Source organism: Camarhynchus parvulus, chromosome 20 (assembly GCF_901933205.1).
Source record: "Camarhynchus parvulus chromosome 20, STF_HiC, whole genome shotgun sequence".
Classification (NCBI taxonomy): Eukaryota; Metazoa; Chordata; class Aves; order Passeriformes; family Thraupidae; genus Camarhynchus; species Camarhynchus parvulus.
Genome location: NC_044590.1, coordinates 13,916,797 through 13,938,459, shown reverse-complemented (window position 1 = coordinate 13,938,459; position 21,663 = coordinate 13,916,797). Strand labels below are relative to the sequence as shown.

General features: G+C 53.2%; 1 protein-coding gene across 1 annotated transcript; it reads right to left on the bottom strand.

The window, feature by feature from the left end:
* Positions 1-543: 543 nt before the first annotated feature.
* GGT7 (gamma-glutamyltransferase 7) lies at positions 544-21,408 on the bottom strand. Its single transcript, XM_030963531.1, is given in 16 exon segments — positions 544-3,524; positions 4,468-4,567; positions 5,553-5,690; positions 6,185-6,302; positions 6,808-6,951; positions 7,726-7,814; positions 10,292-10,419; positions 11,438-11,525; positions 13,528-13,721; positions 14,160-14,233; positions 14,879-14,946; positions 15,357-15,471; positions 16,685-16,836; positions 18,240-18,466; positions 21,230-21,368; positions 21,370-21,408. Coding segments are annotated over 16 exon segments (1,977 nt in total). The 3' UTR covers positions 544-3,360.
* Between the last annotated feature and the right edge of the window lie 255 nt (positions 21,409-21,663).

The window sequence follows — 21,663 nt, the reverse complement described above, 5'->3', positions numbered from 1 at the left end:
GCTGGGGACGGGCACCCGGAGCTGCTGGCCCAGCAGCGGCTGCTCCGTGCCCTCCGTGCCCTGGGCGGTGCCCCGGGCTCGGGCAGGACGCGCCGCCGGAGCTGCTGCAGTGCGCGAAGAGCCGCGGTGCCCAGGGCTGCCCTCAGCCGTGCCCGGGGGTGCCTCGGCCCGTGCCCGGCCACAGCAGCACGGACCGGGCAGCCCGGGCAGCGCAGCATCCCTGCCCGCCCGCAGCGCCGGGAGCAGGGCAGGCTCCGGCACCGCTCTGTGCCTGGGCACACTCGGGACAGCGAGGGAACAGAAGGGCACAGCCCAAAGCCAGAGCATCCTCATCCTCATCCTCATCCTCACCCTCACCCTGCTGCAGGAGGGCAGGGCTGGCTCCTGCTCTCCCGCTCGGGCTGTGCCCGGGTGAGCAGCAGCGCCCAAAGCCAGCGGGCAGTTTGTCACCTGTGCTCGAGAGGGGCGTTCAGCCCTTGGAAAAACAAGGATAAACTGCTGCAACTCCATGGCAGAGCCTGGCTCCATCCAGCTCATCCTCGTGTGAAAGCAGCACACACTGACGGGGAGCACTGCAAACCTGGGCAGAAACAAGCTGGCCACATTCCAGATCACAATTTGTCACATTTAGTAAAGGCATATTTTAAAAAATTATTTACTTTGTGTTTATTTTACTCCTTTTAAAATAGTTTTCGTTTTTCCCAGTCCCTCTGTATTTTGTCACTGACACTTCCATGACAAAGTTTCAGGACAAATTCTGCTTCAGAGCTGTCAGATGCCTGCAAGGGCCAGGCTGAAATCAGCACAGGTACTCTGCACACACACATCTCTGCAATACAGCCCTTTATTTCACAATGCCCATGTCACCTGTACCAAGGGAAACATCAGGTATGTCTTGGTACCTCATGTTAAATTTATCAGATCTTAAATTCATTAGATGATAAATTCATCGGATCACAACAGATGGGCTCAAGATACTAGAGACACTGGGCCAATTGGCAGATTAAAGGTGTCCATGTTGGATACATCTGTGCTATACTGATGTTGCTTTTAAACAGAAAAAAAAAAAGGAAATTATTTGGAATACCTTTACTTCTTTTAGCTGAAACTTAGGGGCATAGGTCTCATCTTCCAATTATTTTCAATTTTCTCTTTTTTTGCAATGCAGGCCATGATTGAGCAGAACCCTTCAGAACATGCTTTATTTTAAGATTCTGGATAATTGCTGTGAAATTGTAGTTTGGGACATAGGAGTGCCCTTTTGAATCAAGACCAAAGTCTTTTACTCCCAAACATACACATGGTATCCAGCATCAGAAGTTGGTGAATTCAGTTAATAAGGAGGAATGGAATCTTTCAAAGTGTTTGGTGACATTTCATGCAAAGTTCTGCACTGACAATGACTCGATCACATATTTTGCAGCTGTTCATAGAGAACCTCCATGCCCAAGGGCCAGATCAGGGCTGGGACAGAGCAGAAAACCCCAGACCATCTCCAGAGAGGTTCAACCCACAAAACTGCCTCCTTTCCCTTCCCACAGAGCCCGAAGAGGTCTGCTCCAAGACACATTTACAAACTGTCCATCCTTGGTCAGTGACCAACTCTAGTGCTGATGACAGAGAAATAAATACATAGATTTGGTGTCCCTGTGGTGAAGTCTCTTCTTGGTGGCACAGAGCTTGTCACAGATACAACATTGTGCTTCCCCTGTCCCAGCGGAGGGCATGGATGCACTTGGATCAGGAAATGCTGCTGGCGGTGCTGTCAGTGGGAGCTGCTATGCTCCCCTCATGGGTGGCTGCACTTCAGCAGAGCATGAAAACACCTCAGTTCTCTCTCAGCCCAACGTGCTCCACTGGGCTGCTCTGGGATCCACAGCTCCCAGGAACAATTAGTCCAATTATCTGCCCTGTGGCCCTGACCACCCCAAAACCAGCCCATGCCCTCGAGTGCCAGAGGGTGGCACAGACAGGGAGCCACAGGGTGCCTGGGGAGGAAGGTCAGGGTGAGTGGTGTCATCACCAAATCAAAGAGCAAGACAACCATAAGCAGACATACATATATAATATGTACAGTGGCCATGGGTGCATTTGCACCATGAAGGAAAACATCACATTTTAGACTGCAGAAAATGATCAAACTCTGGATTTTTTCAGTGCCAAGTGTCTCTAACTAGCCAGCAAAAAGAACAGGAAATGTCCAAATGTGGGCTGAATGACCTGGTGCAGATGTCAGCTGGGGAATTCTTCCCTTCTCAATTTCAGACACGAAATGCAAGAGCATTCTTTTATTTTTGCTACATGCTGTGGACAGAAAATTATCTCAGTAGTGTTTGGTTTGGTTTCTACTTTTTCTCTCACTCTCTTCAGCTTTTCCAGTAGATTCACTAGGACTGAAACACAGAGCTAAGGTACAGCCATTAATTCAGTCAGCAGAAATTCCCAAGCTTCTCTGTAGGAGTGACCCAGGCTTTTGGAACAGATTGAGATAATGCAGTGGAAGAAAAGCTCTGAACCCACCTAAATGCTCTCCATGTGGTCTTCAGTCAGTGATCTGTGGTTTTTCACTGTGGAGTACTGCTAAGATATCTCCAAAAGTGTCTAAGAAAGTTAAACCTGCTACCATTAATCTGAAATTCACCAGTGAGGAGGTTAAACCTCTGCAAGAAAACTACTGGGGGGTGCACAAGTTGTTGGAGGAAGAAGTTGTTAGAGCTGGTGAAAACCATTGCTCTGGTTACAAAATCAGACTGTCACTGAGTCTGTGCAGCAACTGGATTCAAAATATTTACTGCCAAAATTCAAAGTAGGTAGTGATGTGGGCACAGGAACCTCCCTGGGACGCTGCACGTTGGCAAAAATCAGCTGGCCCAGATGGAGTATTAGAGGACTCCCCAATATTCCAGCTGCAGGCACCTACAAACATTACATCAGGCTGTATTAATTACTGGCTTGCACTGGAAGCAAAGAAGGAGCTTGGGAAAGACAGGGAGATGAGGATAATCACCATCAATAATAACAGCAGCAGCAGCAGCTGTTTTTCCCTTGCTTATGTTCCTGGTCCCTAAAAGTAAGATGCTGGCTAGAACTGAGCTTTGGAAAGGCTGAACTATTAGCAAGACTGACAAAAGAAAAGTGCTCCTGCCACTCCTATGACAAGGCCCGGGCTGCTTGCAATCCAAAGGACTGAAAAATAAAAGGAGAGCTGGATGTTGCTGCTGCTGGCTCCTCTGTGCTGCCAGGGTGGGGAGTGCAGAACACCTTCCCACAGTGTGGGGGCTGGGGAAGGGGCCACTTCAGAACATGCACATCACAGGGTTGTGTGTCAGCCTTGGCACAGCCCACGGCCCCTGGGAGCTGCTACAAGATTGTGGCTCCAGCAGCATCTGCACTCCTGGGGTCCTTCAGGCCAATGATGAAACTGTTGGTTCTCCTGGCCCCGTGCACCAGGGACACCACTGGGACTTTATCCACCTGATGGCCCCTGGCCACAAGAAATGCAATGTCTTCTTCAGGAAACTCACCTGCAGGGATTTGAAAAGAAAGTTGGTAACTGAAACCAGGGTTGCCTTGGAGGCAAAGGTCTGTCTAACACTGCTGGGGCCTGCAGTGGGGGAAACCTGCCTGCTGCTCTTTCAGAATGTCCAAACTCACAAATTAGGACCTTGTGAAGTTTCAGATTTAATTCCATTTTAACTTCCAAGTCTGCAGGGCACACCACAGGACAGATCCTATTTAGATTTTCCTCTGAAATGGGAAAAGCCCAGGAACTATGGCTATTTGGTGTGGAATGAGAACCAAATTTCACTTATGGTTGGCTCTGGTGAAGTCTGGGGCAGTGTGAAAAACACCAAATAGACCAAGACTGACAGTAACAAGGACAAGAGCTGACAGTACAGACTGCAGAGGGCCAGCACTGATGCTGTGTTTTCAGCACTGTCAAGCTACAGCCCTTTCCATAAGCCTTGCCTTCTTCCCAGCTGCTGGAATTAAGAGACATGGACTGAAAAGTGAAGGAATATAATTTATGTCAGTGGGAATAAAGTGCAGGAAGTTTTAAGCACATGTCTGGATGAAGCTGAGGCTGCAGCCTTGCTGAGTTGGATATTGTCCATGGCATCTGATCTCCAGAAGGATTTTAAGGACAGGACAAGGCCACTGCCAGGAGATGAGCTGGGACAGAGGAAGGGCTCGGGAGAAGCACCTGAAAGAGCTTGGAGAGGTGGTGCCAGAGGGGTCAGGAAGCATTTCCAGGACAAGAGGGAAAGGACATGGCTCAGCAAAGGCTCCAAGCTTTGAAGAAGTTGAATTCTGATTTTCATCTTCCCCAAAACCCTCCACACCCCTGGGGACCCTAGAACACGGTGACCTGTGGTGCTTCCATTGCACTGTGCTAGGGAAATCCTGCTCTTTTCCTAAACTTCTGGATTTGTGTCCATCCGTGTCCCACCCAGTGTCCATACTCACTGTCAACCTGCAAGGTGTTGGACTGAAGCTGGGGGTGAAGTCGACCAAGTGACAAACTTTCACTCAGATTCTTGTTAAACATTAAAACATTTACCAAAACCTGCAAGAGAATAAATTATCCTCAATAATAAAAAAAGCTATGAGAATAGGAGAAGCCAACTTCCTGAGTATGCCCCAAATTGGTGGCTCCAACATCTGCACATGCAGCAGGCAAAGGAGATTTTGAACCATTTACTGAACTGCATGAACTGCTGCAGGGCTGTGCACACTCTAAGAGGTCCTTGGAATGTGGCCTGTATATTGTTGCTTGTAAAGCATGACATTTTCAGGATAGCATGGGCTTTTTGTCACATAACTCCTGCTAAAGTAGCAGAGTTGTGTGTCTGGAGCATGATGTAAGCTCTAAAAGTGTTTGTTACAGCCAAAAGCTCAGCATGTGACTTCTCCAAACAAAGCACTAGGAAGCAGTTCTTGGCTTTGGTTTTGCTCTGAAGAATGCTTTCCAAAGGTAAGGAAACTGGGAGCCCTTCTCAGGCTTTTCTTTTCAGCAATCCATTACTGCTGTACATGCAATCAAGCTATTGGCAAGTACTTCACCTCCTTTCTTACAAATCATAAATTAAGAGGAACTGCCCAATTTATATTCAGTGTTGAGCTGGAAGAATTCAGTTGGAAATGCCCTAAAAGGAGCTTTTCATGTGGAAAAGGGTTAAAGGGCTGCCAGTTTCCTGCAATTTGCTGAATAAAAAAATGTGATTTGCTGAATAAAAAAATGCTCCTTCTTTTCTTAATCATCCTTAAGATGAGTTTTGAACAGGTACTAGAATGACAAAAACCATTACAGATTTTGCCAAAATGCTTCTCTTCTACAGTTATGAGTGGTGACACCAGGAAAGGTGCAAGAAAAATAAACTGGTAACCCTTAGAGATTTGAAACAACCCAAATGTGGAACTGGTGGCACCAAAGTTTGAACCAGTAACCTGTGGCCACCAGTTTTGACCCAGCCTGGGACAATTAGGAAGGGAAAGGAGGGGACCCTCCTCAGCCTTGAGCGAGCAGCTGCCAGGGAGGACAGGGCACTGACCTGCACGATGCTGCTCAGGGCTCTGTCGCCGTGGTTGGCTGCCAGGCTCAGGTAGGTGCCACACATCCCCTCCGAGGGCCTGACGATGGTGGGCAGCAGGAAGGAGCGCGGCCGCTTGCCAGGCTGAGCCAGGTTTGGCTGCAGCTGAAGAAAAGTTACACCAAAAAATGTCAACAAGCCAATGCTCCCACAGAAGGAGCATGGAGCTCATCACCCTCTTCAAAGAAGAGGGTTTTACAATGCACAAGGCAGCCCTGGAAGCCGCCAGCACAGGTCTGCATTTGTTTCTTTCCAAAGCATTTTTCCTGCTACTTGTTACTTTTTAACCTGAAGGGCAACAATTCATGAAGAAACTGCTTAATACAAGTCCACATTGTTACTTAAAGCGCATCTGGGCTGCAGGGAAAGCAGGTAATGGTGTTGTTTGATAATTCTGCATTGTAATAATAACTTATGGACACGGAGCTCTCTGTTTTCTCACTTTCAGTGGCTCATATTATGAAAAATAGCAGCTTTCTACAGGCTGCTGTCTCTGTTATTAATAAGGCATTAAATAGTTCCTCTGTTGTGAAGATGAGAATAATACTGGAAAAAGAAAAGGTAAATAAAGAATTTGCCATGCCATTCATTACCGGCCTGGGAATGGAGTGGTTCATTGTTTTATTTTGCCAGGAGAAGTCCAACATCTGGCTGTTCAGGAGGATTCCAGAGGGTGTTACTATTCCACTGCCAAAGGGACGATTCAAAGAACTGAAAAGAAACACAGGAAATTTCATCAAAATCACTCCAGAGATTTTTGTACACCTCAAGGCTCTCAGGGCTCAAATTTTCTGTCCCACCTTGTCTTGATAGAGATTCTTTGATGGTTCTCTAGGGCTGGTGACACTGAGGAGAGACCAATGCACTTAGGAGCAGGAGACACCTATGCCACAGTAGTCTGTCCCTCCCTGTGTTTGAGGATTCCCCTTGCTGAGATGGATCTGCCTCCATCAGTCCCACATTTGCCACCCCCTCTCCCTGGGGAGCAGGTCCAGGCCACTGCAGCCACGTTCCACTGCCAGAGGGCTCCAAGGCTGCACGGGGCAGAGCAGCACCAGCCCACACATCTCAACCCACTCTCCCATTCCTCTGCTGCAGGACTGACTGGGACAGAGCAGCCTGCCTGATCCACGTCTGCTCCCACCCTGCCCTGCTGCTCCTACTCCTCCCCCTGCTCCCACCCCAGCTGTAGAGGAGGAAGAGGCCAATCCTTTACCTCACCACAGCGACGATGAAGTCATCGGGGCCCATGACCAGGACCTGGCTGGCAGCAGCCCCACTCTCCAGGGGGGAGGGAGGTGTGGACAGGAAGGACTGGGAGTCATTGATCAACTGGCGCAGGGAATTGGCTTCTGATTTGCTTCAGCAAGGAGGGAGGGAGAGAGGAAAGCAAGCTGTGAGCCTGGGGAGCTGGATGTGTCCTGGTGTCTCACACAGCTGGGGCTGAGGGTCCCGAGGGGCTGCACAAGGACAGGGGGCTGGTTTGGTTCACCCCGAGGAAGGAAGGGGTGACAAGGTGGCTCAGTCTGCACCGAGAGGCGCTCAGTCTGCCATGAGCCTCCAAAGGCTCTGTCTGCCCCTGTTTGCCCTCACCAGGAGTAAAGCCATCCTCAGTGGCCAAGGTGACAACCCCAGCTGAATGGCAGTCTTCAGCAGGAGGACAAGTCAGGCCAGCCCAAACACCAGCCGTGGCTCAGCCTGGCTCTGAGGGGGGAAGCTGGGCTCAAACCCCAGGCCTGGCCTCTCCTGTACAGCTGGGTGTTCTGCAAGGCCCCGAGCCCCACAGAGGGCCAGGGGAGGCAGAAGTGGCACGTGTGGCCATGTCCACAGGGACAGCTGTCTGTCTGACCCACTCAAAGGGAATGTTTAGGGTTGTGGCAAAGTGGGAGGAACCCTCAAGCTCAAGCTGGCTCCAGGAAACCTCTGAGTGAGGACATCCTGCGACCCATCCCCAGAGCCCCGTGCCTGTGCTCAGCTGTGATCCTTGTAAAAGAATGAGCCCTGGGAGGACACTCAGGGTCTGACCCTTCCTTCATAAAACAGAGGGAGAAAAAGCTCAGGGCACAGCACACCCAGGAATGATACCCAACCCACACATCCTGCAACTTCACCTGCCTGTCCTCCTCAGACATACCTCACCATGCCTTCTGCTGTGTGAGTGACAGACACGTCACCAGATGGGTCTCCCAGGTTGCTCGCCAGACTCAGGGCTATTTTTAGTGTCTAAAGAAAGAAAAGAAAGAAAGGAGAAAAGGAGGAGAGGAGGAAGAGAAGGAAAGGAAAAGAGAGGAGAGGAGAGGAGGAAGAGAAGGAAAGGAAAAGAGAGGAGAGGAGAGGAGGAAGAGAAGGAAAGGAAAAGAGAGGAGAGGAGAGGAAGAGAGGAGGAAGAGAAGGAGAGGAAAAGAGAGAAGAGGAGAGGAAAGGAAAGGAGAGGGGAGGGGAAAGGAAAAACATTTATGTGGCCCTGGAAATATAGCTTCTAATACTCCAAACTAGAAGAGGTATCTGGTGTCCTCGTGTGTTGGCTAAAGCTTGTGAAGAAAAATTACCAGAAGTCTGGGTTCTGGGAATACCTCAGTGCAAAGGCTGCCACATGTGGGTATGGGAACCAAGGAGCCTCAGTCCAGCATGGCAAACTGTGCTGGAGGAGCCAAGTGAATCCAGCAGTATTTGTACAACCACAGAATCACAGAATGGTTGGAATTGGAAAGGACCTTAAAGCTCACCACATTCCATCCCCCTGCCATGGGCAGGGACCGCTTCCCATGTTTCTCCAACCTGGTCTTGAATGCTATGAGGGATGGGGTAGCCACAGCTTCTCTGGGCAACCTCTGCCAGCAGCTCACCATCTCACAGGGAAGAATTCCTTCCCTATATCCCCTCTAACCCTGCCCTCTGGCAATAGGAAGCCACAAGTGCAACATCCCTGGCAGGAGCTGATGTCCAGCTCAGCGGTTCAGCCTCACAGCCAGCTGGCACACAGGGTCTCCAGGATGCCATTTACCTTCTCATTCCATTCCTGAATGGCCACCACAACAGCAGGGACCAGACTGAATCCCAATGGGACAGAGGTGCTGGGCTCGCTGCTGCCTCTGGACCCCAGCTCTGCTGGCCCAGCACCAGTGCTGAGCAGAAATGAGCTGTTCTGCTCTCCAGCTGCTGCCCAGCTCCTGGCTGTAAACCATCCAAAGGGCTTGAAAAGAAAGCATCAGTCCCAGTACACATCAGGGAATGATGGTGCAAAAGGAGGAAAAGATTTGGTTTCTCAGACATGCAGAATCCTGCCTGAGCCAGTCCATTGAAAATGGGAAGATGCAATCTCAAAGGACAGGGTTTATCCAGCCCTGGGACCACAGCATAGCCAGGGCAGAGCCATGAGGAGAGAGTTGCTCCTCAGCCAAGCCAGCCTTGAGAGAGAAAGGCTGAGCAGAAACACACTCAGCATTCAGCTGGCAGGTTGGGCCATGGTCATTCAGGATCCAGAACAGCCCACTCCCCTGCAGGCAGCCAGCGAGACGTGGCTGCTGCTCTGGAATGTGCCACACAGCAACAGCCTCTCCTTGGTTACCAGCTGTGTGGAGAGCAGAATGTGACAAAGCTCTGGAGAAGGCAGCATGTCCATGGAGCAGTGTCCTGACCACCACACCGTGTCAGGGGGACAAGGGTTTGGAGGCCAGGCAAGAGCTCCATGGAAACAGCAGAGCACTTTCACCCCAGAGGCTGAGGAGCTCTTAACCTTGGTCCTGGTTGTCCCAGGGCTGGATACCTGAAGCTGGCCTAGCACTGAACCTCAGCCCCATGCTGAGCTGTGAGACCCAGGCAATCAGGATTACACATCTCCTGAAGTGACTGCCTTGGAGCTGGAGGGTGCTGCTCCAGGATAACCAGCAGGTGAAACTCTTGGCAGAGGAAATAGATTCACCCAAAGCTTCCTGAAGAGAGCTCAAAAATGACTCAGGTGAGCCAATCTCCTATGCCTCTGCACAGCGTGTGACATCTCCAGTTGCTGCATTTTTGCTGAGACACTTCCATGCACTCATTGTCCTGTCTGCTACAAGGGTGTAGTTAAATCCTCAATTAAAATTCCCAGCTGTTAAAGTCCAGCTGTGGATCTGTAAATTACCAACTCATAAACCCTATCTGTACATCTGTGGAACATCTAAGACCACAACTCTGCTTACAGAGCAGGAGACAGAACACTTGTTCAACCTCCTAGAAAGCTGCAAGGTTTTGGCAGGAGAGTCCTAAATACTGGAAAAATTCTGGACCTCAGAGATCAGGACATGGGCAAAAATGTAAACATTTTTTTAAAATGTGAAGTATTGGGTAGGTTTTCCTTGTCATCACCGTGTAGAGGCTTTTCTTGCAGCACACCTTGCAGTGCCTCAGGTGCTCTGCAATGGCAGAGGTGGAGGAACTTGATGGGACCACCCTCAGGTGCAGTGGGGTCATTCTGCAGAGATGACTGTATACAAGAGAGGGACAAAGCCACAGTTTGCTCTGAAAAAGCTCTTCCTAGGCAGGAAAGATGCTCCTGCTCAGCCTCTGAGACAGCAGCACTGCTCAGTTTTACACCTTAGCAGTCTATTTGCTCATTCTCCTCTGGGAATAACATACAAACATTTTTGTACAACCACAAAATAAATAAATCATTCTCTAGCAACACAAGCAATTCAGCCAAATGTTGAACCTCCTCTTACCTCCACCATCCAGTGCAAGATATTCCCTCTGGATCCTTGCCTTGTGATGTTAAAGCCCTCGAGGATGTTCAGTGCTGAGATCAGTGCAGGCCCTGCATGTGGAGGTGGGGGGGTGAAAACCAGGTGCCCTGTGGAGGGAAGAGAGGAGGAATGAAGCTGCTTTTGTCAGACACCATCCAGTGAGAGCACTCATCCATGAGGACAGCAAAACCCTTCCTGATTCAAGGGGAAATAATAGAAAGCAACATGATTTGAGAAGGGTTTCCCAGAACATCCCTGTTGTATCTTTCTGTTTCTTCATGAAGGATGAAGGAAGCCCAAACAGAGATACTTTTTTACTTCTGAAAGTCAGTTCTCATTGGTTGGCTGTTGGTTTCTAGACTGCAGTATGGAGGAATGGAGATGGAGTTATAGAAAACCATAATGGTTTGGGTGGGAAGGAATCTTAAAGCCAATCCAGCACCACCCCCTGCCCTGGGCAGGGACACCTTCCCCTGTCCCAGGTGCTCCCAGCCCTGTCCAACCTGGCCTTGGGCACTGCCAGGGATCCAGGGGCAGCCCCAGCTGCTCTGGGTACCTGTGCCAGGGCTTCACCTCCCTCACAGGGAGAGATTGCTTCCTAACATCTATACTAAATCTCTTGTCTTTAGCCTGAAATCATTCCCCTTGTCCTGTCACTCTCTGCCCATGCTAAAAGTCACTTTCCCTTATTTTTTTATTAACCTCTTTTACATACTGGAAGGCTACCTAAAAATTTTGCAACATTACAGCTATAAGGAGGGTAAATACAGGGACTGCTAGAAAATATTGACATTTTAGAAACTTCTTGCATAAAGTTAGCTTTTTTTCCCTTTGGGAACTGTCTTCAGCTGTAGGTCCAGCTTCTATTGAGATGTTGCATCAAGATATGACCATGTTGCATCTTTAAACTTCCAAGGGAAAAAACATTTCAAAGTACTGAAAATCTCCTGTCCCACCCATGATGCCTCAGTGTCAGCAGGAAATAGCAGGAAACTGTTTGGAAGGCCTTTCTGCAGACACTTCAGCACAGCTTTGACTTCAACTCTTGCTCAATGCTGTTGCCACCCCTTGCAAGGTGAAGAAAAGCTTCCCCTGGAGCTGCATGGCCCCAGGGTGAGGGTGTACCTCGATAGGTTGTGTGCACAGGCTCCTCCACAGTGACACTGTAATTGCTGAAATCCTCCTCCACCAGGACTCCCCCGTAGCTGTGGACCTGCACGAGAGCAAAGCAGCGCACACTGAGCAGCCTGGGCCAAGGCTGTGTGTGCAACACACCCTCACTGCCAAACACACTCCACTGAGATGCCTGAGCAGGTGCCAGGTTCCTTAGGGTACCCTGGGCATCTGTGCTCTCACAGCCCTGGCACCTGGCTCACTGTTCAGCATCTCAGGATGCTCTGCACTCCCCTCCTAAAGCTCACCCACGCCAAGGGTGCTCCCAGGACATTCTGTCTGCCCAGGAAGATGGGGATTGGCCCTGCCCTGCAGCCTCCCTGCCCTGGCTGGCAAACAGGAGTGTGATAAGGGGCATTGAATACTGCCAGGATTATGGGTGCAGGAGACAAGGAGCTTGGGTGTAGCAGGTGGCCATCACTAGAAATATCAACTAAAAAAATCACTGTTCTCACCCTATCTGAAATTATTTCATCTGACAGTGGGTCTGCTGTAGCCTTGGTCTTCCTGTAAGATTCCTGTCAGAGGTACAATGTACCAGGGCTGGCACAGGAAAGATGGGCCATCCTCTCCACTGCAGGTCTTCTGTAGCTGAGTCACGATGGACATGAGGGAGGGCTATCACAGAGTGCGGGCACTGCCCAGGCTCCCCAGGGAATGGGCATGGCCCCAAGGCTGCCAGAGCTCCAGGAGTGTCTGGACAATGCTCTTAGGGAGAGGATGGGATTGTTGGGACGCCTGCATGCTCTGATCTCTAACCCAGTTAGCCTCCTTGGCAGGAAAACTCCTCTGGCAAAACTGAATGAATCACTGGAGCAGGACAGCTAATGCAGGGTATGCTGTGGGGCCAGAATGTCAAGTGACCCCAAAGCTGCTAAAGATGTCTTTCCTACCTGGGATCCCTGTTTCCTTCCCAGAGAAAAGGCTGGTTGGACCCCAGGGCTGTGCTGAGCCAGGACCTGGCTCCCCAGATCCAGCCAGTGGGGAATGGGGCACAAGGAGCAGAGAAAGGGGAAGAAGCCCCAGTCAGCCACACACTGCAGACATCCCAAATTCCCAAGAGAGTACTATTTTGCACCTGTGCCTGGAAGCAAAGAGTGGGTGTTTTGGAGCTGTTGATTTCACCAGATGGATGCCCTCCCTGTGCTAGAACAATAACCACTTTGTGAAGGCAGCACTTTGCTCTGCAACCAAAGCTGGAATTGTGCACTGGATCCCAGAGCTTGTCAGGATCTTTGATGTGGCAACCCTGGCCCTTGCTCCTCCACAGGGAATTTGTGCTTCCCTGTGGCAGCCCCCAGGTCAGGAAAACACAGTGACAAAGCAGGGTTTAGCTGTGGAGATGCTCACAAGCTTGGGACTCCTCCTGCTCCTCATCCTTCATCTCTGCCGTAGTTCCCACAGATGTCTGAGGCTTGAGTGGAATGAACACATTCCAGATTCTTGATGAGCTATTGAAGGAGCACCACTTGAACCATGGTGGCACAATAAAATAGTGCTCCAACTACCCCTACTGCAGCCACACAGATATAAAAGTTGCTATGGTTTGTTTGGGGCTTTTTTCACCAGAATTACTTTATCTGTTCTGATATTTTTTCCAGAGCACCTCTAACAGGAGTTAAACTAGGGCAACCCCAAGTGGGACCAAGCCTTTCTAATCCTCTGCTCACAAGACTCAGGTTTTTTTTCAAGCCATCTTCCTGGAGTCTGTATCCTACAGTCCCATTAACCACAACAACTTGTTTCTCAACAGCCTCTTGTCCTGGGGAAAAAGGCTTTGTCACCCAAGTGAACAGAGCCCATAGCCCAAAATGATTTTTGTTTTCCTTCCAGACTGTCCTGGTTATAGAGGAAATGGAGGTTTCACTTCTGTAGACTGTGGGAATGGCCTGTGTGTCAGTACTCCCACCACTGCAGGGACAGGAAAGGAAAAGGAGGCATCTGTCCCCATCATTGTGCTGGCACTTGGCTTATCTCCAGTTTGTCACCTTAAGCAGGTGGCAGCCCCAGGCTGGCAGGTGCCAGGGGCAGTCCTGGCTCACCTCAGAGATCATCTCCTGGCTCAAGTTCCCGCTGTAGAAGGCTGCCACCCCTTCTGCCCCCAGCAGCTGCAGCACGGCCGCCAGGTCCGGGCGCCGGACGAACATCCCAGGCAGCAGGGGCTGCCCTCCCGGCAGGAAGAGCTCCTGGAATCGCTCAGAGTAGTTCAGCTCCTTCAGTTCACCCAGGGCTTTGGCTGCAGGTGAGAAGGGGAAGCACATCCAGAAAATGCAGGGGTCAGGAAGGCACCAAGGACCTCGAGTCACTGTGCACCTGATGGGGATGTTGGAGACCTGCTGCTGCCTCTGGCCCTATTGCAAAACTAGGGGGGAGCTGGACCACTGGTCCTTTGGAACTGGGAAAGAAACCCAAAGAAACCCCAGAACCCTTCCCTGCCTGGCCCTGGGCACTGCCCAGTGTGGTTTGTCTGCCCTGGCTCTGCCCAACCATGGCAAAGGGCTCCCATTTGGCCACCACCACACTGTCCCCTGGCAGACTGTGGCTCACGCATTGCTCAGCTCCCAACAGCATCCAATCTCCACGTCCACAAAGCCCTGATTTCCCACGACTAACCCCCTGCATCCCCAGCTGCCTTGTACAGTGAACTGCCTTGAGCTGCCCATCAGGTACTCACCCAGGTCATGTGTGACATTAAAGCCATTCTGGGCAACATCAGCCACGAGGCCCAGCAGCTCAGACCAGGGGAGCCTGCCAAGGGAGAGAGGACAAGGAGAAATGGGCCTTGGAGGGCTGCAGTGGGGCAGGGTGCTGGGGAGCTAGCACAGGGCTTGGCTCGGCAGTCAGGGGCTCCTGGGACACCAGGCTGTGAGGCCAGCAGTGGCCAAAAGGAGCACTGAGCTTTCAGTGTTTCTCCTTAACAGGATCATGTCAGGGCTCCAGGATGTGCCCCAGAGAGGAATGGCAGGGCATGGATGGGGGAAGGGCTGTGCCAGCAGCAAAAGCTCAAGCCAGGCTCTGGTGGTGAGCAAGTCATTCAGATCCCTCTGTATCCCAACAGAGCACCAAGGACGGGCACACCTCTTAGGGTCCAGCTAAAGAGACAATGAAAATGCACAGACATGCAGGGCCATGTGCTGCAGCTCTAACAGAACATTCATTGTACATCTTCTTAGCCAACAGTTCACTTTGCAGAAAACATGACCACGCTGAATTTTTTCTTTTGTACATGAAATAGCAAAAAAATAAACATCTCTTTCAACACAAGCCTCTAAGTACCTCTTTGCTGATGGTTTTGACTGGTGGCTGAGAACATGGTCTGATGGCAAGGGCTCATGTGCTCCCAGCTTCCCACAGGGACCCGAGGGCACAGCCTGTGCCAGCCTCATGTCTTACCTGCCATGTAACTGGTGTGCCTGGTGCATTCCTAGGATCATGCCTGGCACCCCTACGAGCAGACCTGGCTGTAAAACAGGACAAAAAGGAAGAGAGTAGTCTCCTTTCCATGAGGACATGGGACGTGGTCCTCAACTGCAAGGGGAGGTGGAAAGCATGTTTACTTTGGAATTATCTGCATAGTTAGGAGAGGGGAAGAGTCTGTAGCAACACACTTTACTATGGAATAAAAGGTTTTGGAAAGAGAGAGGCAAATTCAATCTTGTTCTCAACCCAGGAGAGAGAACTCAGCAGAACAACCTGGGATTAGGCTCCTTCCTGGGGCTCTTGTCCTCCCAGCATCCTGCTGATGCCTGCAGGGCCCAGGATGTCCCATGATGAGAGAGAACTCTTGCAGCTTTGCTGGGCATCTGCCCCTCAGCCTGAAAGTTGGAGGGAGGAGAGCTGGAGACAATGGCTGCGGGACGCTGGTTCTCACCTTGGTGTCCTGCTGTAGGTCCCCTTCCAGTGGGATGCCCAGGGGAGCCACCTCACGGAAGTCGATCACCCAGCTCCTGTTCTTGCGGATGTCGTGGACCAGCATCACCCCGCCCCTGCGGCGAGACAGGGTCAGGGCGCGGCACGGCTCCTGCAGCACCGCGGCCGAACGGCTCGGGGGGCGCTGAGGGCAGGGCGGCCCCGTGAGACAAGGGGCGCTGCGCCAGGTCACCGGCCCCAGCAGGGCACCAGGTGGCCGGAGTAGCAGTGTGTCCTTGCCTAGGGCACACACCGGGACAGCCAAGGCAGGGTTGGTGTGGGACACAGGCAGCTCTGTGCTGAGCCTGGTGAGGCTGGAGCAGTCCCTGCCTGCCTGGTCATGGAGCCACTGGCTCTGTTCCACTGCCAGGCTGGGACCATCGGGGATTTTCTTTCTAATCTGAGCAGTTTTGCAACAAAAGATGGTGTTTGCTTACAGCAGCAATGGGTGGTGCAGCTGGAGCAGTGATCAGGTGGCTTTGGTTTATACAATGCTGCTGAACCCTCCGGCAGAGCCAGGAGCAGCAGGTTCGCGTGGATGCCGCCCTGGGAATGAGGGCTGGGAGAAGGACACCCCTCCCTGGCAGCTTCCTGGAGCTGGGCTCAGACCTTAGCCTCAGGAGCGAGCTTGTGGAAGGCAGAACTCAGGCTCTGAAAGCACTGGGGCTGAGCCCAGGGTGTTTGTAGCTCCTGGCACAGCTCCCCTGGCTGGGGGGCCATGTCTCCCTCTGCCCCTCACCAGCCCTCTTGTGCCTGGGACTTGGATGCTCCCTGCAACCACTTCAGCAGAAACAATTCCCTGCCTGGGGTTTCTGTCCTGTGCTGACAGCATGGAGCACAGGAAGGGTCACTGTGATAGATGTGGACACATCCACTGCCTGATGTCAGAGCCCTGGCACCACACCCTGAGCCTGGTACTGCCACGGAGGCATTTCTCAGCTGCAGAGGGACTTTTTACAAGGGCAGATGGTGACAGAACAAGGGGGAATGGCTTTACACTGACAGAGGACAGGTTTACATCAGGTATTTGGAAGAAATATCCCTCTGTCTGAGGAGGAGGTAGGGGAACCAGGCACTGGTGCAGGCTGCCTCATCCCTGGAAGTGTCCAAGGCCAGGCTGGACGGGGTTTGGAGCACCCTGGGATAGTGGAAGGTGTCCCTGCCCCTGGCAGGGGGTGGCACTGGATGGGCTTTAAGGCCTCTCCAACCCAAACCATTCTGGGATTCCATGAAACCACTCCCTTGGGGACAGCCAAAGCCAGGAGCAGAGGCCGAGTGCCCCACACTTACCCTCCCAGCCCCGAGGTGTGGGGGTTGACGATGCCGGCGCACAGGGCTGAGGCGATGGCGGCGTCCACCGAGGAGCCATGCTGGGCCAACACGTGTGTGCCCAGCGCCGTGCAGCGCGCCGCGTCCGTCACCACGGCGCCGCGGTGGAACAGCTGCGGGACAGAGGGGGCACGGCTGGGCACTGCTGCTCCTGCCCGCCTCTGCACCCACCCGTGTGCCACCTGAGGCCTGGGGCCAGCACCGGGGCTGATCCAACCTATGCCAGTGGGCACCGTGCGTCCCTTGGCACATCCCCGCTCCAGGGCAGCTGCAGGCAGCCACGGCCACCGGTTCACACAGCTTTCCACACTTTGTGTGCCAGGCTGGGGGCCACGTCTCCCTCTGCCCCTCACCAGCCCAGAGCTGTCCCTGTGCTGCAGCCAGGCAGTCACTAGGAATGGGGATATAGCTCTAAAGAACGCAGCAGGGCCCCAGGACCACAGCGTGTTCTCATCCTCAATGCAGTGCCATTGTGGATGCCATGGGACAGAGAGAGAGAAACGGCAAGCATTTCTCACAGCGGCTTGCGAGAAATTTTAGGGAGCTGGAAAGATGTGATAACCTGTTGACTATAAACAACTTTCAGGTGCTGTTTTGCTACTTTATTTTTCTGTTCCTCTCAAGGACAGTGCGTGAGAAAGATGTTTCTGTTAGTTAGCCAATAGAACAGAATCTATCATACCACTCTATAAAAAGCACACAGTTCTTTTGAATAAAGCCTTCTTTGCCTTTGCTACGATCCTGCCCCTCGTCTGCTCCTGCCCTGACCCTGGCGCACGAGTGACAGTGCCATGATATTTTAAAGAGTTGATTTTGTCCCTATGGCACAAATTGCAGCATCTCAACAAGAGCCAGGCTGGCCTGGGGACATGAAAAGACAGAAGGGCCATGGCTACATGTGGAGATGATGATGGTGACTTCTGGCTGACCGTGACCCTGGCAGAGGTTCTGCAGGAGGATCCAATCGTGTGGCCATACTGCCTAGGCTGTGCAATCTAGCACTGGGCCGTGGGACAGATTAGCAGGAGGTTCACCTCTGTTTTCAGCTATTTCCCTGCTTAGTCCTAGATGAGTCTTCCAGAGGTGAATCTGGGCATGTATGCCATAATCCATAAAACTCTGTCCACGTGGACAAGATGCCTACTGTTTAACTCAGGATTATTTTCTGAAAGCACTCCCATCTGGTTCAAACCACAGCTGCAGTCACAGCAGTGGGGTTTTCTGTTCACCCCCAGCAGCAGCCCCCAAATCTGCCTGACACAGGCCCTCACACCTGGCCATGGGGCAAGCTCTGAGAGTCTGGCTCTGCTCTCCAAGCACAACCTCCAGGTGCAGGAAAAGGCTTTCAAGCCAATTTGGGGTGGAACCAGGGGGAGACTGAGCACCCAGGGCCTCACTGACGCCAGCCATGGCTCCCCAGTGCTTCCCTTTCCGAACTTCTGACCAGGAGGAAAGTCAGGAAGCTCTCCCATCTTTGGAGCCAAAGCCCAATCACAAAGCCACAGTTTTGTCTTACCTGAGGGTCCCCAAAATAGATCTGCATGATGAGGGCCACGGTGACACCTGTGGCGAAGGTCAGGCAGGCGGTGATGATGACGGTCAGCCCGTCCTGCCGGCAGCTGCAGTCTCCTGAGAAGGGGTCCTTGCTGGTCTCCTGCAGAGGGGACACGTCCTGGCTCCCCATCTCTGAGGAGGACGAGGGCAGGCGCTGGAGACGCGCAGACTTCAGGAAGGAGTCTGGGTCTTTGTGGGCAACAGGGAGAAAACAGGTGTGAGTTATTGAGCAACTTGGGGCTCTTATTGCAGTGTTTACCCAGCACTAACATTACACTGAGCCCCTTCCAGCACGGCTATCACCTTCCCTATTGATCCCAGCCCTCAGGAGCCTTTCTGGCTCAGGTACTGCTTTGAGTCATTCTACTGATCCTTTTCTTTAGCTCTGGTTATTCCAAACTGACTTCCCTGGAGATTAAGAGAGACAAGAAACCCTTGAATTTTTACTCCATTTCAATCCATTCATCAGCCTTCAGTGACAGGCCCACTCTTATGCTCCATTTGGAGGGGTTCTTAACACAGCAAACAGGTCTGTGAAATGCAGCGGGACTGAAGAAGAGGAAATTAAGATATGAAAAAAGATGCAGCAGCTTTACTTGGAGCTGTGATTGAGCTAAAGCACCTGAGCAAAACAGAGGTAAAGCAAAATATTTGGCCTGGGAAGAGAAAATCCCTCTAGGGAAGCGAGGGCAGGGAGGAGCAAACCTGCAAACTGGAGGCCTTGAAACATCCACTGGCTCCTCTGCAGGAAGGACTCTGCTTTAATTCCTTGCTTCCTCTGGCAGATGAGGCCCACTGTGGAATGAAGCCACACACTGGACACCCAGCTCCAAGATGGCAAAGCAGTGGGGCAGGAGTTTGCTGGGCCTCAGCAGGATGAAAAAGTCTCTTTTTTGCTCTGAAAGATGCCTTGAATCTCTGTGAATGTCAGCTGCTGCCCTTGTGCTGGGAGGACACCGGCCAAGGATGCCCGGCCTGTCCTGGTGCTGCCAGGCACACGGAGCTGCTGGGGCAGCTGTGAGGTTGTGCCCATCCCTCATGGGCTCTGAAGGGGACCAAGTAACTCAGGGCATCATCCAGGGCTCCTGGAGGAATTTTTTCAGGGGCTGCAGTACTCTGTGCATCCATAGTGGAAGAAGAGGCACCGAGTGCAAAAGACAAGATGAGAAACTTGTCCCTCTGTACAGATGTTTCCTGGGCTTGGAAAAGGAGAGGGGAGCGAGCAGGAAAGCCCACATCCCCCATCAACTGCCTGTCTGTCTGCTCTGGCAGGTGCTGAGTATCACCCTGGGCACTGCCAGCCCAGTCCTTGTCATGGCATTAACCTGACCTGGCTGCAGCTCTCCTGAGGCCAGGGAGGGAAGGAGTTTTAATTTTAGTGATGCTGCAACCAGGAGTAAACTCCCACAGCAGGAAATCCCCTCAGAGGGAATTTAATCTCGTTTGTGCTGTGGTGGTTTAGAAGTGGGACTAGGAAAGGCTCAGCTTTTGCAGCCTGAGCCTCTGAGCACACACTGAGCCCCTCATGGGCTTGTCTGGTCTAAGTGAGCTGGACTGAGCGGGAGGACTGGCTGGTGGCCTCAGTGGGGGCCACAACTGGCCTGGCAGGGGCTGCCATTGGGGTGGGATGTCCCATACAGCCCCTGGCACACACGAGTGAGGCCCCAGTCCCACCTGCAGGGAAACAGTGAGGAGTGAGCTGGATTCCAGGACACCATCCCTCTGCTCTGGTGACAGGCCAGCCCAGCATGAGGGCACACAAATATCTAGGAAGCAACTGTAGAAGAGGGCAGACCACAGCCCTCCCACCACGCAGCACCTCCATTCTCTGCCACAGACATCCTGTTTTTAGTCTCTGTGACCACTGGTGTTGCATAGGGACAGCAGAGCTGCAGTGTGGGGATGGGAGCAGCTGGAAGGGGTCACTTGGGATCAGAAGCAGCCTGCACAGCCAATGCACAGCTGCCCATCCCAACACCAATGTGCATGCTTTGAAAAAGAAGCCACCAAATCCCACTTGGCTTCCGTAGGGCCGTGAAGGAGTTGTGGCTTTAAGTGGGAGCCAATGCTCTGGAGAACCAGGGCCACCTCAGGTCTGGAGCTGCTGCAGAGGAGGCAGCAGAGACTGGAGCTGCTGGTGGGCTCTGCAGGTGCTCCTGCAACAAGTGTCAGGAGAGCAGCAGCTCTCTTCTCCAGCAACCCCACCTGCAGGTGTTGGCACTGCCAAAACTGCACCAGATTCTGGCTGTGTGACAAGAGGCCTCGTGCTGCCAGGAGAGCTGCTCCCACACTCCTGCAGGCAGCGGCTTTGCCTCGACGGTCAGGAGAGCACAGGGTGGGAACAGGCAATGGGGGCTTCACCCGTGGGCATGGTGGCACAGGGCAGAGGGCAAGGGGAGCCTGGGGCTGTGCAAACATGGGCTTGGGGGCTGACAGGCACCCGGACTGGGAACCAGCCCCAGGGGGAAGGGCAATACCGCCAGAAGAAACACGACATGAGGGAGAAATAGCATTTCTCTCAACTATGGAGGAGGAAGCAATCAGTTAAAAATAGGCAGAGGGTTTTCTCACAGTTCAAACGATCACCTGACTTTATTCCAGCTCAGCACCGGAGGGATGAAGCATCCCGAACTGAGGGATGTGCAAGGAGCACCCCGGGGTGGGGGGATGCTCAAGGAGCATCCCAGGTGGAGAGACGCTCAAGGAGCATGCAAGAAGGCCATGCACAAGTGGTCCAGGCCGGAAGGCCAAGCAGGCTGTGGGAGAGCACATTCCAGGCTGCCCTGGGAGGCTCTGTGCCGAAGCCCCGGATCTCTGGCTGCCTTCCGTCCCTCAGGGTGAAGGCGGGGCCGGGGCGCAGGGACGGCGGGAGCCGGGGAGCCCCGCTCCGGGCGCGGGGCCGAGGGCCGGGGGTGCCGGGGGCCGCGGGCGGGCTCTGCCGCCGCCCCTCACCCGTGTCCTGCTCGCCCAGGAACGCGTCCTCCTCCTTGCGGGCGCGGAGGCCGCTCTCGGCCGCGCCGCTCGGCTCCTCCTCGGGCAGCCGCGGGAAGCTGGTGATGCTCATGTAGTCCACGGGCGAGCCGGCGGCCAGAGGCCCGCTGCCGGCCCGGCACCGCCTCCGGCACTGCCATCGCCGGCTCACCCCGAACCGGGTCACGCCGAGCCGGGACACCCGAGCCGAGCCGGGCCGGGCCGGGCCCACCGCGCCCGGTCAAACGGAGCCGCCCCGCGCCGGCCGGGCGGGGCCGCCGGAAGGGGCCGGGCTCAGGGGCGGCTCCTCCCGGGGCTGGGGGCGCTCCGGGCCGCTCCGGCAGCCCGCGCTTGTCCGGGCCGCTCCGGCCGGCAGCGCCGGCAGGCGGGGAGGGGCCGGGCCCCGCTCCAGCCGG